General features: G+C 36.4%; 2 protein-coding genes across 5 annotated transcripts in view; both read right to left on the bottom strand.

Moving 5' to 3' along the window:
* Positions 1 to 2,079: 2,079 nt before the first annotated feature.
* On the bottom strand, positions 2,080 to 10,478 carry soat2 (sterol O-acyltransferase 2). 2 transcript variants are annotated; one of them, XM_087800638.1, is made up of 16 exons: positions 10,382 to 10,478; positions 10,258 to 10,310; positions 10,059 to 10,189; positions 9,939 to 9,983; positions 9,036 to 9,143; positions 8,274 to 8,556; positions 6,649 to 6,724; positions 6,132 to 6,216; positions 5,505 to 5,550; positions 5,194 to 5,323; positions 4,914 to 5,011; positions 3,887 to 3,985; positions 3,645 to 3,780; positions 3,424 to 3,569; positions 2,550 to 2,645; positions 2,080 to 2,355 (listed from the first exon to the last, which is right to left on the bottom strand). In XM_087800638.1, the coding sequence occupies exons 1-15, from the start codon at positions 10,452 to 10,454 to the stop codon at positions 2,595 to 2,597; spliced, it is 1,560 nt and encodes a 519-aa protein (XP_087656764.1). In that variant the 5' UTR covers positions 10,455 to 10,478; the 3' UTR covers positions 2,080 to 2,355; positions 2,550 to 2,594. The 2 variants fall into 2 exon arrangements, with proteins under 2 accessions (XP_087656764.1, XP_087656763.1); XM_087800637.1 differs by having other exon boundaries at positions 2,080 to 2,645.
* A 2,945-nt stretch (positions 10,479 to 13,423) lies between these two features.
* The window catches only part of kif5ab (kinesin family member 5A, b), a 147,663-nt gene continuing 141,825 nt past the window's right edge, over positions 13,424 to 19,261 (bottom strand). For 2 of the 3 annotated variants that reach the window (XM_087801844.1, XM_087801845.1), the window contains exons 27-29: positions 18,582 to 18,609; positions 17,528 to 17,640; positions 13,424 to 15,505 (exon numbers count right to left, since the gene is read on the bottom strand). In XM_087801844.1, coding sequence (XP_087657970.1) covers positions 17,541 to 17,640; positions 18,582 to 18,609 — 128 coding nt within the window. In that variant the 3' untranslated portion in view covers positions 13,424 to 15,505; positions 17,528 to 17,540. Of the gene's footprint in view, positions 15,506 to 17,526; positions 17,641 to 18,581; positions 18,647 to 19,261 lie in introns of those variants that run through there. The other variant, XM_087801846.1, reaches the window with a different exon arrangement.

Here is a 19,261-nt window from a genome sequence, read left to right as displayed (position 1 = left end):
ACAACAAAGTATATAGTTTCAAACATGAAGCCAGGGTAAGCAAACAACTCGGTCAGGATTTTGATGGACACGCTTTATGAAGCAAAGAATGCTGAATCGATTATTTTTTATGAAGAAATATTCCAAAGCATATAAAAAATGAATTGATTTGAATGATCTGCAAGGCATTGGAAATCAAATACAATTGTTAACTTTGCTTCAGATGTAAAAAAGAAAGTTATTGTTTCACCCTTAAAAAACGAATAAAACAAAAAAGAAACGATTCTCTTTGCTCTTTATTCCAGACATCTCAAAAGTTTCCCCTTCAGCGGATTTTTATGTCCGCGCTCCGTTATTTATGAATAATTTAAAAGTGGCCCTCTTTGAAAAAAAGTTTGGACTCTCTGCTCTACTCTGTTGCTCATGGTAATAACGGCTTGAAACTTTCTTGGAGAGTAAGAAAACCAAGCTTTCATTGTTCCACCGGTGCTGACCACAACATTGGTACAAAGAAATGTCAAAATGACAATCAAACATAAAAATGTATTAATATATATATTTAATATGGATAGGCTTGAATTGTCATATATGATCTGGTCATGACTGTCCATCCCAAGAAGTCATCTGTCAATTTCTGAACTAGAGTCTTGAAGGATGAGCGATCGTCGTCAAGCTCTTCTGAGGAGTCACTGAGGGCATTCTTCTGTCAGGAAAAGCTCTCAGAGGGCAGGGAACGAGTCTGACCGAGCCAAAACCGCAACACGACCACAAGATCGACCTCTGGGAGCAGCTCGCTCTGATGTCGGTTGGAAAAAGATGAATAAAAACTGATTACTAATGTTTTGATGTTCAAACAATTTGCTGAAATGAAGGCACAAGACTTAATCTGTGACCAGTGATTGACGCGGAAGATTCAGATCTTCAGTATCGTTTTTGAAGGAGTTTGTACTTTTTCCTCAATGTTTAATTGCATTAAATGTCTTTATAATTATTACTCTTCGATTAGATTATGTTTTTAGACTGTGGGGAGACAGGAAGAGGAAACCCCAGAAGATCCAGACAGAATGACTGCAAGACAAACCACTACTTCCCTCGCTTCAAATTTACATGTGTCTTAGGTAGAAGCATATCGGTGTCATATCAGAACATATAAATGTACTTATATTAAATGTAATTTTAACATTCTAAATTATGAAACTAATTAAACTACCTTTTTTTTTTTTTATTAAAATTTAAAATTGGGATAAAAATGAATTTGTTCTTTCACACAAAATATAATATTGTAATTGCCACAAACAAAAAACATTTAAAAAAGGGGTAGGAAATAAAAAAAATAAAAAAGTTATTTACTTATTCCTACCTTTTTTGGTATGTTTTTTTTTTTATTCTTTTTTTTTTGTTTAATTGTTTTTGTTATTTTGTATATACAAATAATTTACAAGTTATTGTTTGAAGAAGTTCAAAATAAATATGTTCATTCATTCATAATTCCAATAATTCCATAAATGTATTTTATAATTTTTTTACTCAATGGTTGCCTTCTCTTCAATTGTATATAAAACTGTTGGCTCTATTATACAAACTTTTTACTATACTTAAGTTTTTACTTAAGAATTTAAAAGGCCACAAATAAAAAAAAAGATTCTCCATGCATAGAATATGATATTGTAATTCAAATATATATATATATATATATATATACATACAATAAAGAAGAAGATGTAATAGTGGCAACATTTTATATTAAATTCAAAAGGCAATGAATGAATCTAAATGTATTTATTTTTATTTCAAATATTAGAATTGGAGTATAAAATAGAAATAAAAATGAATCAATGATATCAGTATTATGCCTAACATTTTTATATTGAATTTAAAAGCTACTATTTCAAAACTACTTAAAAAAAAAAAAAAAAAAAAAAATTTAAGTATCAAACTATTGAGAAACATTCATTTTGAATACATTCGATTTTTTTTAATTCAGTTATTACACAAAAAAACAACATTTCAATGTAAAAGTTATTTAGTTAAATTATTCAAAAAATAAATAAATTGCTTTAAAAAAACAACAATATTTCAATAAAAGAAACATCACCCGCATTAACGTTGCATTCAACCGTTTTATCTTCTAATGGCACTGATATGATATTCATCCTGTAGTCATTAGCTCAATCATCAGATAGTGACGTCACTAATACAAGACACTGAACAGACACTAATCCTCTGATGATTCGGGAGGAACATGGCGGCTCCAGGAGACAGCAGCTGTGTTGCGGGATGATAAGAAGGCGTCCATCATTGGTTGCTGGGATACACACCTTCTGTCGCAGCCAATCCTCGCTGATGCTGCAGCCGCACCAGATTAAACACCAGGCACTGAGTTCAGAGAGTCAACAAGTCAATCAACTCCTGGTTTCCATTTCATGAATGTGAATGAATTTCCCCGTGTAGCCCATCCCAGCTACACGGGGCAATGGTCAGAACACGACCCTTCACGTATATTTTCACAAAGCAGCAAAATAATGCAGAAATAATCCAGATTGTGTCACAAACATCGACATAATCCTCACAAGAGTTCGAAAGAATCTATGTACAGAGTCGGTCGTGTCGGTGCTTCAGCTCTGGCAGGACCAGGATCTGGGCGTCACCAGCTCCCACAGGCTCTTCTGCAACGAGACGTCGGTGGATCAGATTCATTCTGCACACACACCAACACACACACACAAACACTCACACACACCACTGCTCCACATCTGTAATCCCGTTAACCAGGCTATCTCCAGCATCAAACACACTCTTGATGTCACATAGACTCTTTTATACTGTCTGTCCATCCATCTACCTATCTGTACACAAATCTTTATCCATCCTTCTATCACGCCATGTATCCCATCTTTTCATCCATCCATCTTTCCCTCTAGCTGTCCATCTTTACATTCCACTATCTGTCCGTATTTTCATCCCTACATCCGTGCATCTACGCTTCTATCTGCCCATCCTTTTATTCTTCCATCTGTTCATCTATCCTTTTATCTGTCCATCTTTTTATACCTCCACCAGTATATCATTTCATCCCCTCCATACATCTGTACGTCCTTCTATCTGTCCATCCCTACATCTTTTCATCTACCCTTCTATCCGTCCATCTTTTCATTATTCCATCTGTCCATCCATCCATCTACCTATCCATCTTTTCCCCCTCCATCTGTCCATCTATCCATCTACATGTCCATCTTTTCATCCCTTTATTTTCTCCATCTATCTTTCATCTTTTAATTCCCTCGATGCGTCCATTTAGCCTCCTAACTGTCCATATTTTCATCCCTTCATCTGTCCATCTATCAATCCATCTTTCTGTCTAACTATCCATCTGTCCATACTCACCTCCGTCTATCTATTCATATGGCCACATAGCTGTCAATCCATCCATCAGATGTCACCTACCCCAGTCCGAGGACAGTGGATCTGGGCGTACCACTCCTGACAGTACAGGCACACCTGCACGCCCTGACCCAGGAAGAGACACGCCCACATGATGACGTTAAACACCGGACTCTGTCGGTTGTCGTTCAGGGTGAAGTTGAAGACGACTATAGAGGCAGACATGATGGTTAAGAATGACAAAAGTTAGTCGATGTGCAGATACTTTTGATTTTTAACATCACCTCCCAGAACTGCGAACAGGAAGAACATGACGGGGTAGAAAAAGCCGAGGCACACGGTGAGGGCGTACTCATGGACGACGGCGGAGACGATGAACACGGAGAGCATGGCAGCTGCTCTGAACCTCCTGTTGGACAGCTGCGGGGATCAGAGACGGAAGAGGAAGAACTCGAGGTCAGAGGTCAAGAAAAGATGTCAACAGCTGCATGTGACCTGCAATACTTCTAATCCGTTCTCATCTCACCCAGAGGAAGTCCCTGTAGCCGTAGTAGTAGAGCCAGTCGTGGACCACGACATTCCAGGTGCGATAGTAGTTGGCAAAAGATGTGGAATTCCACCAGTCCTGTCGAGACGAACATCACTTTAAAAAGGCTGTTGTTTCATGTATGACAGGCATCACATGAGAGAAAAAGCTGTTTTTTTTGTTCTTATTTCTATTTTTCTGGTCTGAAAATCCTGCATTTCCAGATAGCAGCAAAAAAAAAGTACTTTTAAATGTTCATTTACTTCCATTAAACTCAAACTCTAAAATTACTTTAGACAGGAATTAGACAAAATAACAACTAGTGTATCTACAGTTGCTACTATGGCAACAGTGACAACGAAACAAAAACAAAACAAAGTAAGATAAAGAACTACAGTATAATAAAAGAATGTGTTTAAGAGATTTAAATAAACTTCAAATTCAAAGCTTTCACATATTGTTCATGTCAATAGCCGCTATACTGTCGGAATGATTTGAATTTATTTGTACAAGTGCTAATTTAAAGCAAACAAATATATGCTAATAACAATTATTGATTTCGTGATGTACAAGATTTCCTGTCCCTAGGGGGCAGTGTCTCTGCTGTCTCTGTTCTTACGCAACAATCAGCGATAATAAAAAGCAAAAATAAATATGGAATACATGTTTGATTTTATTGTATTGAGTTCCATGTATAGAACTTTTATTTGTATTTTGATTTGATTCAAAAAAAGCTAAAAAGTAAAGTAAAATAATGTTTTTTTTCACCAGGGATGAAAAAGTTAAACCACAATCTAGATAGGGATTTATGTATTTATGTTTTAGAGAATAAATTCATTAAAACAAAAGTGTCGAGGTAGATGATCATTAATAATTGACATTTCTAAATCAAGTCTGGACAGCAAAACCTTCAATTGTAAAGCTGCTACATGCTCTCTACTGCCCTCCCTCGGATGATTCATGGTAGTACATGAATTATATTTTTTTGAAACTTAATCCCTGGTGTTAAACATATTTGAACCCTCACCTTATAGAACATCCTGTCAGCGAAGCGGAGCAGCTCGGCGAAAAGGTTGAGCCAGCAGTGCAGGAAGGCGAAGAAGCAGAGCAGCAGCAGCATTATACCTGCAAGAGATGGACGGAGACTTCATTGGTCACACTATAGTGAACATACATGTGGCTCTTAGAATTCCTAACAGCGTTTCTAATCTTATCATTGCACGGGAAACCCTCGAGGTGTGTCCTTTTATTTGCTCCGTGACTGCAGTTTAACAAGGTGTGTGAAAGTGTGTGTGTGTGAGTTTTACCCGGCAGTATTGAGTGGAAGATGGCGAGGATCATTTTGCGTTCACTGAACGGTTGTTTGGACTGAGGTCTGAAGACGGGGATGCAGAGACGCACCAGGATGAAGTAGGCGTAGAAGAGGCTGCCGAAGATCTGAGCGGAAAACGTCAAATATTAAGAACGAGAGAAACACAAATTGCAGTTGAATACACACACACACTTCGAGTGTGAAGTGTTTAGTAGTCGACCAAATGTTTGAAATCTTAAAAGCCTTTGCACCATTTTCTATAACATTCTTTCTAAATTCAACCTCTTTATTTACTCTTTATCTTACCATTCCCAATGTGACTGCTACATAATTCCATCTGATACAGCGATTCCTAAAAAAGAACAAGGGAATGAATTTAAATTCAACGTAGATATTAGTCAGATGTTAGCAATGCTAGCAGCAGCATGCTAGCAAAAATAGCTTTAGCGGTTGAGTATTATTCTGTTGTTTTTATTTGTCATTAATATTGTATATTTTTGTTACGTCAATTAAATGTAACAACATATTTATACACGACATCACAAATATAGTATTTATGTAGCAATTAATAGAGCTCACGATTTAGCTTTTTTAATTTAACTCATTAAAATCATTTTTAAAATTCACCGTCTTTATTAACACATTCGACTATGATTTGGCATCATTTATGTTCATACCTTATTATAAATAAAATGATCCACCAGCCATGTTAAATTATGATTAAATCTAGGAGGATGTATTTAAAAAAAAAAAGGTTATTATAATTGGTTATAGTAATATATTTATTTTTACTACTATTTTTTAATCCCCACTAACTGTCCCGGTATATATTCCCACTTAATATTTGTGATATTTAAGAAAGCAAAACATAACATTCAAGTACCAGAAAACATCATGAATGTGTCTCATTATTTCCACCTGGATTTGTCTTACCGTGGATACGACTCCCTGTAGATGAGAGTCGGAGCGAAGAGGAAGTAAAGATAAGAAGACAGTGTTGGAAATATGGGATTCAGTCCTGAAAAAAGATAATTTACAGGTTCAATATCAACGCACCAGACTGTTGACTTTCCTTTTAGATACACAGCTTGAAGCTCTGGCAATTAACCGAGTCATTAAACAACATCACTTCTGTAACTGTCCTCCGGCTGAACACAAATGAACTTGTGTTGTAAACTACTGGAGTGTTGACTATGAATTGATAAACTGGAAGCATCCCTCCTCCCTCCCGACTCCAGGTATGGATCCCAGCACATTGTTATTCAGCAGCTAGCTAGCGTGGATCCTTGAGAGAGTTCTCTTAGTCTGTGTGATATTCATCTCAGGTGCAACTATTGTCTTAATGTGATGAATCACAAGGAAGGTTTGCTGATCTGTGTAAAAGTCATTACTCTCCAGAGGAGCGTTCTCTGCAGCTGGAAAGATAGATGGCACTGGTAAGCTAGCTCACCTTCTTTCGGCGTGTTCTTCATCACAGCCGGAGCGGTTTCTCTGATGAAAGAGTAGCTCTTCATTGTGAACCGAATCTGAGGGTCGAATATATTGAACGTTGAACAATGATCCATGGTATCATCGTCATCATTATCATTGTCATCTTCATCATCATTATCATCTTCATCGTCGTCATTGTCATCTTGATCGTCATCATTATCATTGTCATCTTCATCTTCATCTTCATTATCATCTTCATCTTCATCTTCATCTTCATTATCATCCTTATCTTCATTATCATCTTCATTATCATTGTCATCTTCATCATCATTATCATTGTCATCTTCATCATCATTATCATTGTCATCTTCATTATCATTGTCATCTTCATCATCATTATCATTGTCATCATCATTATCATTGTCATCTTCATCGTCATTATCATTATCATTGTCATTGTCATTGTCATTGTCATTTTCATCATCATCATCATCATCATTATCATTGTCATCTTCATCCTCATCGTCATCATTGTCATCTTCATCTTCATCATCATTAGCATTGTCATCTTCATCGTCATTATCATTGTCATTGTCATCTTCATCATTATTATCATCTTCATCGTCATCATTGTAATCTTCATCATCATTATCGTTGTCATCTTCATCGTCATCATCATTGTAATCTTCATCGGCATCATCACCACCATCATCATCATCATTAGGAGTCATTCATCATAAATCATGAAGATCACTGATCTTGACTACCATCATCATCATCATCATCATCATCATCATCATCATTAGGAGTCATTCATCATAAATGATTAAGATCATTGATCTTGAATACCATCATTATCATCATCATAATGATATTCATTACCATCACTACCACCATCATCATCATCATCATCATCAGGAGTCATTCATCGTAAATTATGAAGATCATTGATCTTGACTACCATCATTATCATCATCTGCGTTATAGTCATCATCATCATCATCATCACCATTATCACCATCATCATCATTAGGAGTCATTCATCATAAATCATGAAGATCACTGATCTTGACTACCATCCATCAGGATTAATGAATCATGAATCATGATATTGGTCACCACCATCATAATAATTATCATTATTATCATCATCATCATCATCATCATCATCGTCATCATAAATCATGATGATCATCACCGGCATCATGATTACTGTCATGATCATCATCATCATCATTCATGATAATGATTAATGAATCATGATATTGGTCACCACCATCATAATTATTATCATTATTATCATCATCATCATGAATCATCCTCATCATCATCCTCATTATCATCATCATCATCATCCTCATTATCATCGTCATCATGAATCATGATGATCATCACCGGCATCATGATTACTGTCATGATCATGATCATCATCATTCATGATAATGATTAATGAATCATGATATTGGTCACCACCATCATAATTATTATCATTATTATTATCATCATCATCATGAATCATCATCATCATCACCGGCATCATGATTACCGTCATAGTCTTCATCATAGTCATAATCATCATCATCATCTTCATTATCAGCACGAGCATCAAATTTTCAGAGAACAAACGATGAGGTCCAGGTTCACCTGCTCCAGTATAACGATGAATCGTGAGGCCGGCGGCAGCTGGTGATGGACGACCACGTGTAGGGGAAAGAGTCCGAGCACACAGCTCTGTATCACCGACACCACCACGAACGTCACCACACACAGGCCCGCCTTGGAGGACACTCTGTGGTACAGGGACCCCCAGGTCACCAGGGTGCAGTACGGAACCAGCAAGGTGTAGAGGAACATAAGCGTCCACGCCCATGTGACCGTCCCCAACTTCCCAAAGGCGAAGACGAGCAGGTCGAACTCCAGCACCAACCTGGTTCATACAAGAAAACGTGTCATCAATGTGAGAAGAGATTTATTGTCGCCACAGTTGCACGATCATCTTTCTCGCTTCTACTGTGTGTGTTGAGCAGGCAAGATATGGAAATTGAGATTGATTGTGTTTTTTTTTTTTTTTTTAAACTGCATTAGTTTATATATTTCTTATATGAAACCGATATTTTCATTCTGACATTTTCATTTGTTTTTACTTCCAGGCACTTCAGAGATTGTTCAACTTTCCAAACTTTCAAGTACAAACAGCCACTAAATCATCTGCTGCCTTCAAGCTGCAGCTTCCAAAACTTCGACCGCTTCATATTTCTGCAGCCAGAAGAGCGAGCCAATAAAAGATCTGCAGAGGAGTCTTTAGAGGCTCTTTAGAGCTGAGATGTTTTGGGGGGTTATTTATGGTCATGAAGATCGAGGAAGTCGTTCACACAGACACACACATTCACACACACACAAACACACCTCCCCTGGTCGATGTAGTCTACGGCCAGCGTGCTGAGGCAGAAGATGAGCAGGACAGCGATGAACATGTGGTAGATGGTCCTGATGTGGCTGATCTCAAACAGCTCACTGCAGACGAGAGACAGACACTCAGGATTACTGTTGTTCGTGAAACACTGAAGCGTCGACCCGCCTACAGAGGGCAGTGCAGCACATGTTGTCACTCTTGAAGTCACGGTTGAGTGGCACTCGAAGATAAACCGGGTCGGGTGGGGCGTTACATTTCTTGGGGGGCCACATTAAATACTAGTGTTGGGATAAGTCGTTATTCCAAAAAAAAAAAAACAACCCAGAAGAAATAAATTACAAGCTTTATTATAAAGGTTGAAAACAAGCAATATGAAATTAAAGATCACTTAAAAATCTTGTAAATATGGATATTTAAAAGTGAAGACGTTACTATAAAGAGGTTATTTGATTTTCTTTTGCCTCATTATGGTAAGTTAAATTAATAATTATTGTACTTGTATAGAAAAAAGTGTTTCAAAAATAATATTTAAATTCAACAAATACAGATAAACTAATACGATTGAAATAATTAAAATAGAGAGACAAATAAATGAAAAATATTTGTACAGGAGGCTAAAAAAAAATAAATTGTAAAAGGTGATGGGTTGATGAGGCTTCATGAAACAGATGTATCACATGATACAGCGTCTTTATTTGGAAAGGCCACCATGGCACTCTCAATGAAAATCATGCCCGTGTTCATTGAATTATTAGATCAGAGCCAAAGATTATAAAGCAGAAAGTGCCATCTAGTGGCCATTTAAAATAAGGACACTGTATCATGATACCTCGCCAGCTGTTTTATGAAGCTTCATCAACACATCACTAGTGTTTTCAGTTCATTCTTATACTCACTCCAGCAGGGATACTCTCTCCATGAATACCTTTCCATCATCCATTCTGTGGAACAAGAATAATATAAAAACAACCGTTAAAATTGTAAAACAAAAGAATACAATCTGAGTCTGAGTTCACCTGGAGGGTTTTGCATCCTTCTTTCTGGTGGACTGTTGTTCAATGGAATCCTGGACGGGTTCACTCAGAGCCTCGTCCAGGATTCCACTGACATGTTCCTGGATCTGCTCCAGGATCTTCAGCTTCACTTTCTTCATCAAGAGGGAAAATAAAAAACTCTTCAGTTCTGGTCGTTCCCTACATCAACTGAAGTTGTTACCTGTGCATGTGTTTTCCACTGCCTCGCGTCTCTGTCCGGACCATGACTCTCCACTGCAGAGGAAACAACACTTTTGACGACACACTGACTCACACAATCACACAATCTCCATGTTGATGATCACCATTGTTGGAGTCTGATGTTGGGCCGTTGACGCCTCGGTGCTTCAATCCGGAAGCTGCTTCTGTGGTCGCCATGGTGATCACCAAGTGCACAGAGATAAAAACTGCTGGAGCGTCAGAGCAGAAATAAATTTAAACACATTTCATTTACTGATTTGGACTCAGGCGTCTATTTTTATACACATTTTTGAAGTGTTTCTTTATATCATTTGGCAATTTTCAATCTTTTACTTTTTGAGTTACATTCTTTCACAGATATATTCCAATCGAAATGCGAATAAAAGGATAAAAAATAAAACTATTAAATCAGTATTCATGATGAACTATTTCTAGTTTAAACAAAATCTCGCAGTCTGTATGTCATAAAAACTTTAACTTTATATTATAAACAGGTTTGATTGATGAAAATATTGCAAACTACATAAATGAAATAGTAAATAAATATAAAATTCACTTAATTTCTTTCGGGCAGATCACAGAAGAGTTGTCGGTTCGAACAAACTCATATAGGTCAGAGGTCTGCGAACTCAGGTTACCTACGTACTATACCATGACCACTGTGGGTCATCAGTCGATGGAGTTAAAGATAAATGTAGTAAACAAAAGATAAACTTTATTGATGTCCTCAACAGAGGTTCAGTCACTGAAGTAGAAACAAACAATTACATGTTGATTATTACAACTGTTGATACCAGATAATTATGATAATAATTATAATCTAATAGTTGTATTTTGTCATTAGTTAATGCCAATATAGATTTCTCTCAGCCTTGAGTTAGACATACAAGAGTGATGGGATTAAACTAAGGATTAAATAGAGAGATTACTCTGGACTGGGAACATTCTCGGTACCAAAATGATGGATGGAAAGTTTGAATACATGTGGCGGACATGAACAGAATGGGAAAGAGCATCAAAAGAAGGTGTGGAATATTGACTTCATCCTGTTCCTGCAACAGATGTCACGATTTTTATTAAGGAAGTAAAACAATAAATGTGGTCATAATTCTAGACAAAGGTCAGTTACGACTCCAAGAGAGATCTTACTGAAGGAAAATTCCAAACATAACACATCATTCCTCATTTTTACTGATTGTAGGAACTCGGTTCTTATACTTTTAATAAAAGAAAATGTTGAAAAAAAACCCTAAAATGTCATAAAATGATTCAAAAATAATTTCTGCTAATTCTGCAGCACACAGCACCAAGTGGTTCTTATAAAGCAATAGCAGGATGATCATTGAATCTACTCACCCTGGACTCTGTGGTCGGCCACAGGCTGCTGATAAGTGCTGCGGTTCCGTAAGTGTGTGTGACAGTTGTGGACCTGTGTGCTCTCTTTTGCTCAGCTGTGGCGATGAACTTTGGCCCCCTGGCGGCTGGCCTGTTGCCCTTCGGCAGCGTTGCCTCCTCTGCGGGAGAACAAGGTCACTGACGGTCCTGGTGTGGACTGGTCAACGGTTCCACGGTGAAATTGATCCTATGAAGCAGATTTGTTTGTGTTTCTGGGACCAATTCTGTCCCCGTGTGACTCCTTTAGGGTCCAACTGTGAGGTTGATAGAATATATATTTGTGTTTTTCCTTATGTTTACTCATGTAATTGATTTCACAACAATTAAAAAAATAAAGCAAGTACCTTTTAAATTCTGATGTCAATTCTAATAAATACTTTAAATAAATTTTTTTTTTACAGCTTTTACTATTAACATTTACAATTTCTATTTTGAGCTTAATGTATTTTGTGTAAAACGATTTATACATGATTTTATATTTTCATTATCTATTTTCTCAAATGATTGATTTTACACCAATTAAAAATCAGTACATTTGAAAATGATAATAAATACAATTATTTTAATCTAAAATATTTAATCCAGTATTATATTCTCATTTAAATACATTTTATTACTAATGGGAGTCATAATAGTTACAATATAAATTTAATGCTAAATGTATTTTCTTTAAAAATATTGATATATTTAAAATTTAGGATCCTCTATTAATATCGCAGGAGAAATGTTTTATTGGTAAATAAATTATAAATGAATCTATTAGGGTATCATAATATCTTTTGAAAAATGAATAAGTTTGTACGTTCCTACAGTTTACTCTTTATATGCACTTTTAATTAAGATTTATGTTCTTCTGAAAATATTTTTTATAGCAACACGGAGTTTAATCGTGTTAATGTTATCTTCACAGACGACTTATCTCATTCTGACGTATGATGTCATCGTTGGGATTGAGGGCGAAGGTCGTTATTTCATCAGATGTTTATGACTTACATTAAATGTGTGAGTAATGAGTCATCCCTGAAACCATCTAGATATTCTATCCCTGGTGGAATTAATCATAAAAGTCAACATATTAGGAAATAAAATGTAATTTCTCACTTTCTCCTTTTCCTTATTTATCATTGAATCAATCGCCATTTGCATTTTTAAAACTTATATTCTGAGAATTAAAGTGTTTCTTCTATAAATTTGAACTCCCAGTTCCAGTGATTCATTTTCGCCGCTGAAAAATTGATGTAGAAAAACCTCTCCTGGTGAAGTTACCAATATTTGCTCTACCTCTGGCCCGGTGTTTGTTTGGTCCGGGACCAGAAACCAATTTTGTAAAAACTTGGCAGAGAACCTGTAAAAAAAATGGTACCAACTCAGCTCCAACCTGACCAAAAATACGTCATCATATATTTTAAGGTGATTTAAATTTGTATTAAAAATGTGTTTAGTTTCTAAATAAAATAATCAGGATTTGTCTGAAGTTAGATTCCCAACAATAAACTTCCTTAACCTCTCCATTGATTTGTACCTAAAATATTTGCTTTGACAGAACAAAATGTTCTTGTGAGGTCAGAAGTTGAGATCGGGCTGAAAGATATGATCATCTCGTCCTTGTCACAGAGAAGTTGCTGGTTTCAATCCCATCCTTGCTGCCTTTGATCAAAGAGTCCCGAGGACCGAGCTAGCTTCGCAGCCTACTGCCATCACCGCTAGCATAGCTAGTATGTTGAAAGAAGATGCATGAAACCCAGCTTTGATCAACTTTATTGAACAGTACACGATTCCAGCAGCTACAGGATAAGAAAGTACTGCATGCAAAAACATACACCACAAACTCAGCCACCGACACACTGTTGAACAAACACCTTTTAGCTGCATATTTTTAACCATCAGTCTCTGTCACTCCTGCATACGAAGTTCACAGCTGGACATGGTTCACCAGAGGGATTATTTTATGGACTGGTTAAATCAAATGAGACACACAAACATCTAAAAATCAGTTCACAACCATGACAAACAAGAGCCGTTTGGTAGGGGGGGGGGCAGCTAAAAATAGTTTCTACATGAAAAAAAAAGGGCTGAAACGACGAAGAACCAGAACCAAGAACATGAATAATAAAGTGCATCATGCAGTTGAAATGATCTTTGACGTTTGACCTGAATGTTTACTGACGGTTTACTCCTACCTCATCCTTACCTACGTGCTTGCTAAATCCAATGTATATCTAGGAACACTTTCTAAATAAAACGAAGTAGCTTGGATGCTCACTTTAGCATTTATTAGCATCTATTTCTGAGCTACAGTCACTTGGGTGGCTCACGATATAAACAACATAATGCTTTGCTGTAAATGACTTTCAGTTCAATTTTTAGCCAACTGTTAGTTTTTTAAATACCAATTACCTTCCCAAAAACCTTGAGTTCGTGACAGATACCTCAATTTATTTGTGTGCCCTGACTGTCTGAAATGTCACACTGTTTTTTAAAATGCTACCTTTTTGTTTAACCGTTAATTTAAAAAAAAGCAATCTGCCATTATTTAATTTACTTATTTTTGCTTGTGTTTATTAGCACCATACTCTAGTGTGGGGTGAGCAACAAAACACTGACATTACTAAATAATAAATTCATTCATTCATTTTCTACTACTACATACTTCTCCCAGTGAGGTATGTGATGTTAGCTTACTAACATACCTGCCTTTTAGAGCTCTTGCGATCTAACTTGGCAACCCGGACAAACTCTGCTGCAGAAAGAAAACTTTTTTTTTTTTTTCAAGACATTTATATGTTAATGCTAGTAGCAGCAGTTTAAAGCCATACAAGTGAATGAAAAAAACATTTTAAAATCCAGATGGAACAGACGACCACTTCAATACAACTTTTCATTATGAAAAAAGTTATATTTTGTTATAAATGTTTATAGTGAGACCATTTTCTCATTGTAAACATTTCCTGATAATGTTATTTAAACCTCCTTTTGAATTATTTTAATAGCAGCGACAGATCATCACGACAATCACACGACCTCCTTGCCGGAAGTAAAAATGAATCAGTGCGAGTTCATTTAAAAAAATAAATACATCACCCAACATGCAGTTTATTTAAAACCAATGTATATGCTAACAGGTTGGCTTCTATCTGTGTGTGTCAGGCTGCTAGCGCAGTCATTGACCTGAATAACCCAACATTCATGCTTTCACGATGTGAACGGAACCAGACTGACTCTGGATTCATTCGCCTTTTTGAAACAGAACTTGTTTTGATTGAATCCGACAGTTTGAAACCACACAATCGTTCTAATATCTTGACAGTAAACATAATGATCACCAGCTCAAGAAAAAAAAAAGCAAAATAAGCGATTTTATTTTTAACAAATGCAAATAAACTACTTTTATTCATGTCAAACTAGAATTCACTTTATAAAAATAGTTGCTACACACGTTTTTTTTGTACCTTTGGAACACTTATAATCACTCAAACAGGTCAAAACATTCTTAACATGAGTGGAAAAAAAGAAAAGCATAACGTGATGGATTAAAACTGAATTATTAATTAAAACGTTTTTCTTATTAATAGTTGAGTCTAACAGCGCCCCCATCGGTCGCCTTTGGTAGTACGTACCGGTACCGGTTGTTTTGTAGTCTGGGCGGGACAGAGGTGTCAGTAAATGAAAGGGAAGGAGGCCAGGAATTCAAAATGAAGCGTTTGTCACTTTCACATTCATCGAAGAGGAGGGACACAGAGGAGGAGAGACAGTTTGTTTACAGGAAAGAAGATGCCGGAAAAGTCAACTGCATGCAGATTCACCGAAGAGGCCTGAAGAATAAAAACACTCGCCTGCAGAGAGAGAGGGAGAGAGAAAGACGAGAGACAGAAAGTGAACTCAACAGTCGCAGAGTTTTCAGAGACAGCAGTCGACGCCAGAGGGAACGTGTCCCAAGTCAATTCTGGTGTTTTTCGATAAGTGTGGTTTGGGATTCACTCAAAGAACTCTAGGAACAAACGGAGGGTTTTTTGGAAGCTATAGAAGCGTTGAATTAATCAGGCACTGAGAGAAAAACAATCCAGGAAATATTGTTGTAGTTGTAGAGAAATGTTACTGTCAAGATAGACAAACCACAACAGTATGGAAGGATGTAAGTACCATCAGGATATTGAACGTCTAAATATAACATATTAAATTTTGAAATTGTGTTGGTTGTTTATAAGCATTGAACTATCTTTTTGAAAAATTAAATACAATAATAATATATTGAAATGTTGAATTTTTATTGTTTTTGTTTGTATAATTGAAACAATTCTTGTGTTATCTCAGGGTCAAGATGACCCACAGGCCGGAAAGCAAATGTGTTTGAGGTATCCCTTGTGTTTTCTCTGGGTCAATGTAATCAACGTCTAAAGTCAGAAATAAAATGTTGTATGATCAGTAAAGATTTTATTTTGGGGAGTCAAAGTTAAACCAAGAATCCATCAAGATGAAAACTATTTTTAAAGTCAAACACACATGAGAGCTCTTGACTAGTATGTTCTTGTTGAACTAACAATCCAGCTAGATCCCACGAGCGACTGAGGATGAGAGGATATAGTTGACTATAGCAGATTTTAAAAGCCAAAGTTGGGACATATTTTTGTTTCAAATAAAATGAAAGCAGTTACGACTTCGTCAAGAGTCATGTGTGAGTCTGTAAATTCTGCAACACCAGAGTCAAGTACTTGACAATACTACAAATATATCCTTGTTTCTAAAGTATCACAATATATTCTATTGTTGCCCTTGTATATTCATACGTATCTCGCTAATACACTCCCCTAGTATAAGGTCATTGGTATTGTCAGGTTTTTTTTCCAAACATAGTAATAAAAAATATAGACAATTTTAAAGTCAAGTTGCAGAAGTGTCCTTGATTTAACATTTTTGAGCCTTCCAACAACAATTTTTTATTTTATTTTCAGTTCAAATATATTCATTTATTGGTCCTTCTGGGTGTCAGCTGAAACTATAACTTTCTGACGTTTTTACAAAATAATATGTCTATGATTTCATCAGTGGTCACGGCTGAACTTAAATGACCCCTGAACCCGACACGCCGAATACAAGAGTATAGTGACCTTGTTGAAGGAGATGAGGCTCACCCAGAGTGTGAAGTAATTACAAAAAAATCTTGTTTGATGAGAGAAAAAAAACTTTCTTAGTGGACGATTGCAAAGTAACAGATGACTGCAGTACTGTGGTAGGACCAGACTACATCAGATCATACCTCATGGAGAGAAGTTTAGGGCTGCTTTCATCATCTATTTATTTCCTGATTCATTCTGAATCATCAAGAATCCGATCCATCACTGGTGATACAAAAAGTCATTTCTCCTCAGCTGTTTTCATACAGGCAACACTTCTCCTGGCAATTACGTGAAAAGGATTTTCTCAGATAGACTCCCTAGAAATAAGGGTCTTTGAGTTCCCCCGGCGCCTCCAAACAATTCACGGCTCTGATCTGAAAACAACTAAAATCTTCGCTTCAGACCCAGGAGCCAATTTATGGCATTATTGAAGTATAAAGCACAACTTTATTGCTGTGAATGTTTGTTCGGAGAGACAAACTGCAAACTATAGAAGCAATTTGCAGATGAAAGCCCAGATGCAGCAGACACGAGGCAATCGCAGGCTCATTAGAGGAGTAAATAGTCACGCTAAACTAATATTGAGCACTCAGGGAGCGCAGTAATGACTAAAAACGGCTTCTTTCTCACCTTTAATATTCTTTAAAAACAAGCCTGATGAAAACTTCTTTGAAGAACTCTGTGAGTCAACAAAGTTGTTTTTCTGTAGCCATTAGTTTTGTGAACCTGCAGGATTCTTACCTGATCAGGGGTATTAGCTGGCGGAGGCTACAGGCTGCAAGCCTAACAGTTTCTGAGGGTCGTGATTGTCGCAGACGTCGATTCGGGACAGAGACTTGACGCTCAAACACATGCTTGATTGACAGATCCATGGAACAGAAACAGCAAAGAGGCACATTTAGAAACATTTTTCCATACAAGAATTAGCAACCAATGACTAAATGATGTCCATTTTACATATAATATTGACATTTTCAGGATCCATACAGTAAGTTGAAATAATAGTAATATTTAAAAAACAAGTAATAATGTGGTCAAAATGACATATAATGTGGTCGTTAGGACATATTTACATTGATTTATTTTCGTATTAATATAAATACATACATATATATTTTCTTCATTTCTAAAAAATACTAAAATATACAATAGAAAAGGTTAACATTTGTTTGGGTATGATTTAAGTAAAGTACATCATATTCACTACATCACCTTTGGCCCATAGCTCTTTCATTTTTCTACCTAAAACTCAGGTTAACATTTTTTTTTTCTCTTTATTTTTACATCAAATTAGTACCATTTTCTTTTTTGTAAACCTTTTCCAAACCAAAGAAAACTATCTGTTGATTTTATGATTAAATAAATCAATCCGTATTATAATTATTAATCTAAAATGATCACACAAAGACAATGTAATTGGCAATTATTCTCAATTTCCAACAATATCTTGCTTGTCAAGTTAATAGTTAATTCATTGATCAAGATTAATTTTATTTCCATTTTTTTAAAAAACTACTTTATAAATGTTTTGTATTAATTACAAAAGAAAAACAAATGATTCCGCTAACTTTAATGGGTTAATTAAATTAACATTCAGATTATACCAGGAGTGAAATTGAGTAACTTTAATTTAAGAAAGTGAACAGCACCATAAATCCTCTTTTCTTTGAAATAATGTAATGAAGATTTGCAGTTCTGTGGCAGTTTTATCTGTCAGCCATGTTAGCGAGTGTGTTTCTCTGATTCATTTCTACGGACTGGTGCAGTGACGTGTGCCCATGAGCAAGTGTCTTACCTGTTGTCATTGATATCGGTGGTGTTTCCTGTGAACAGAGAAGCAGGCAGGTGCACGTGAGAGAGCTGGTGAAGGAGTTCAGGGGGTGTGAGGGTTCGGCACTGACACAGAAACCAAAGGTGTTCGGTGCAAACATATTGGAGGGGGATTGAGACGTCGACGATGAAGGAAAGATCATGCCGCTACTGTTTTTTCTAATGAGAGCTAAATGTCACGTCGGAGAGGATTGAATGGTTCAGACTGCTGCTCTCCTCAGGAGGACGGACAACAAACTAATACGGATAATTGGCATCTTTTTACGGATCACTTTGACATTTCCTCTGCCAGACTGAAATGTACTCTCTGGTCTCAGGAGGCTGTTGCGGTTACTCAGCCCACAGAGTTTGATATTTCCTGCAGAGATCCTTTTCCTTGGTGAACCTCTCGAATATTCATTTCTTCTTGGCACTGCTGACTCAGCATATTTTTCCCCGGTATTTCAACAATACTTGCCAAAGTTAATTGTTATTCCCAGGTCTCATCACTTTTAGAGCCAAAACGTATCCTGGGAATTTGACTGTATTGAACTTCTGAGAAATATCAGTAAGACAAGAACAAACAGCACTTACTTAAATTTGTAATTTTATTTACTTTATACTTGTATAATTATCCCATGAATATACTTACATCTTCAGTGTAAT

The sequence above is a fragment of the Callionymus lyra genome, chromosome 10 (genome assembly GCF_982586985.1).
Source record: "Callionymus lyra chromosome 10, fCalLyr1.hap1.1, whole genome shotgun sequence".
Classification (NCBI taxonomy): domain Eukaryota; kingdom Metazoa; phylum Chordata; class Actinopteri; order Syngnathiformes; family Callionymidae; genus Callionymus; species Callionymus lyra.
This window is presented reverse-complemented; position numbering and strand designations above follow the sequence as displayed.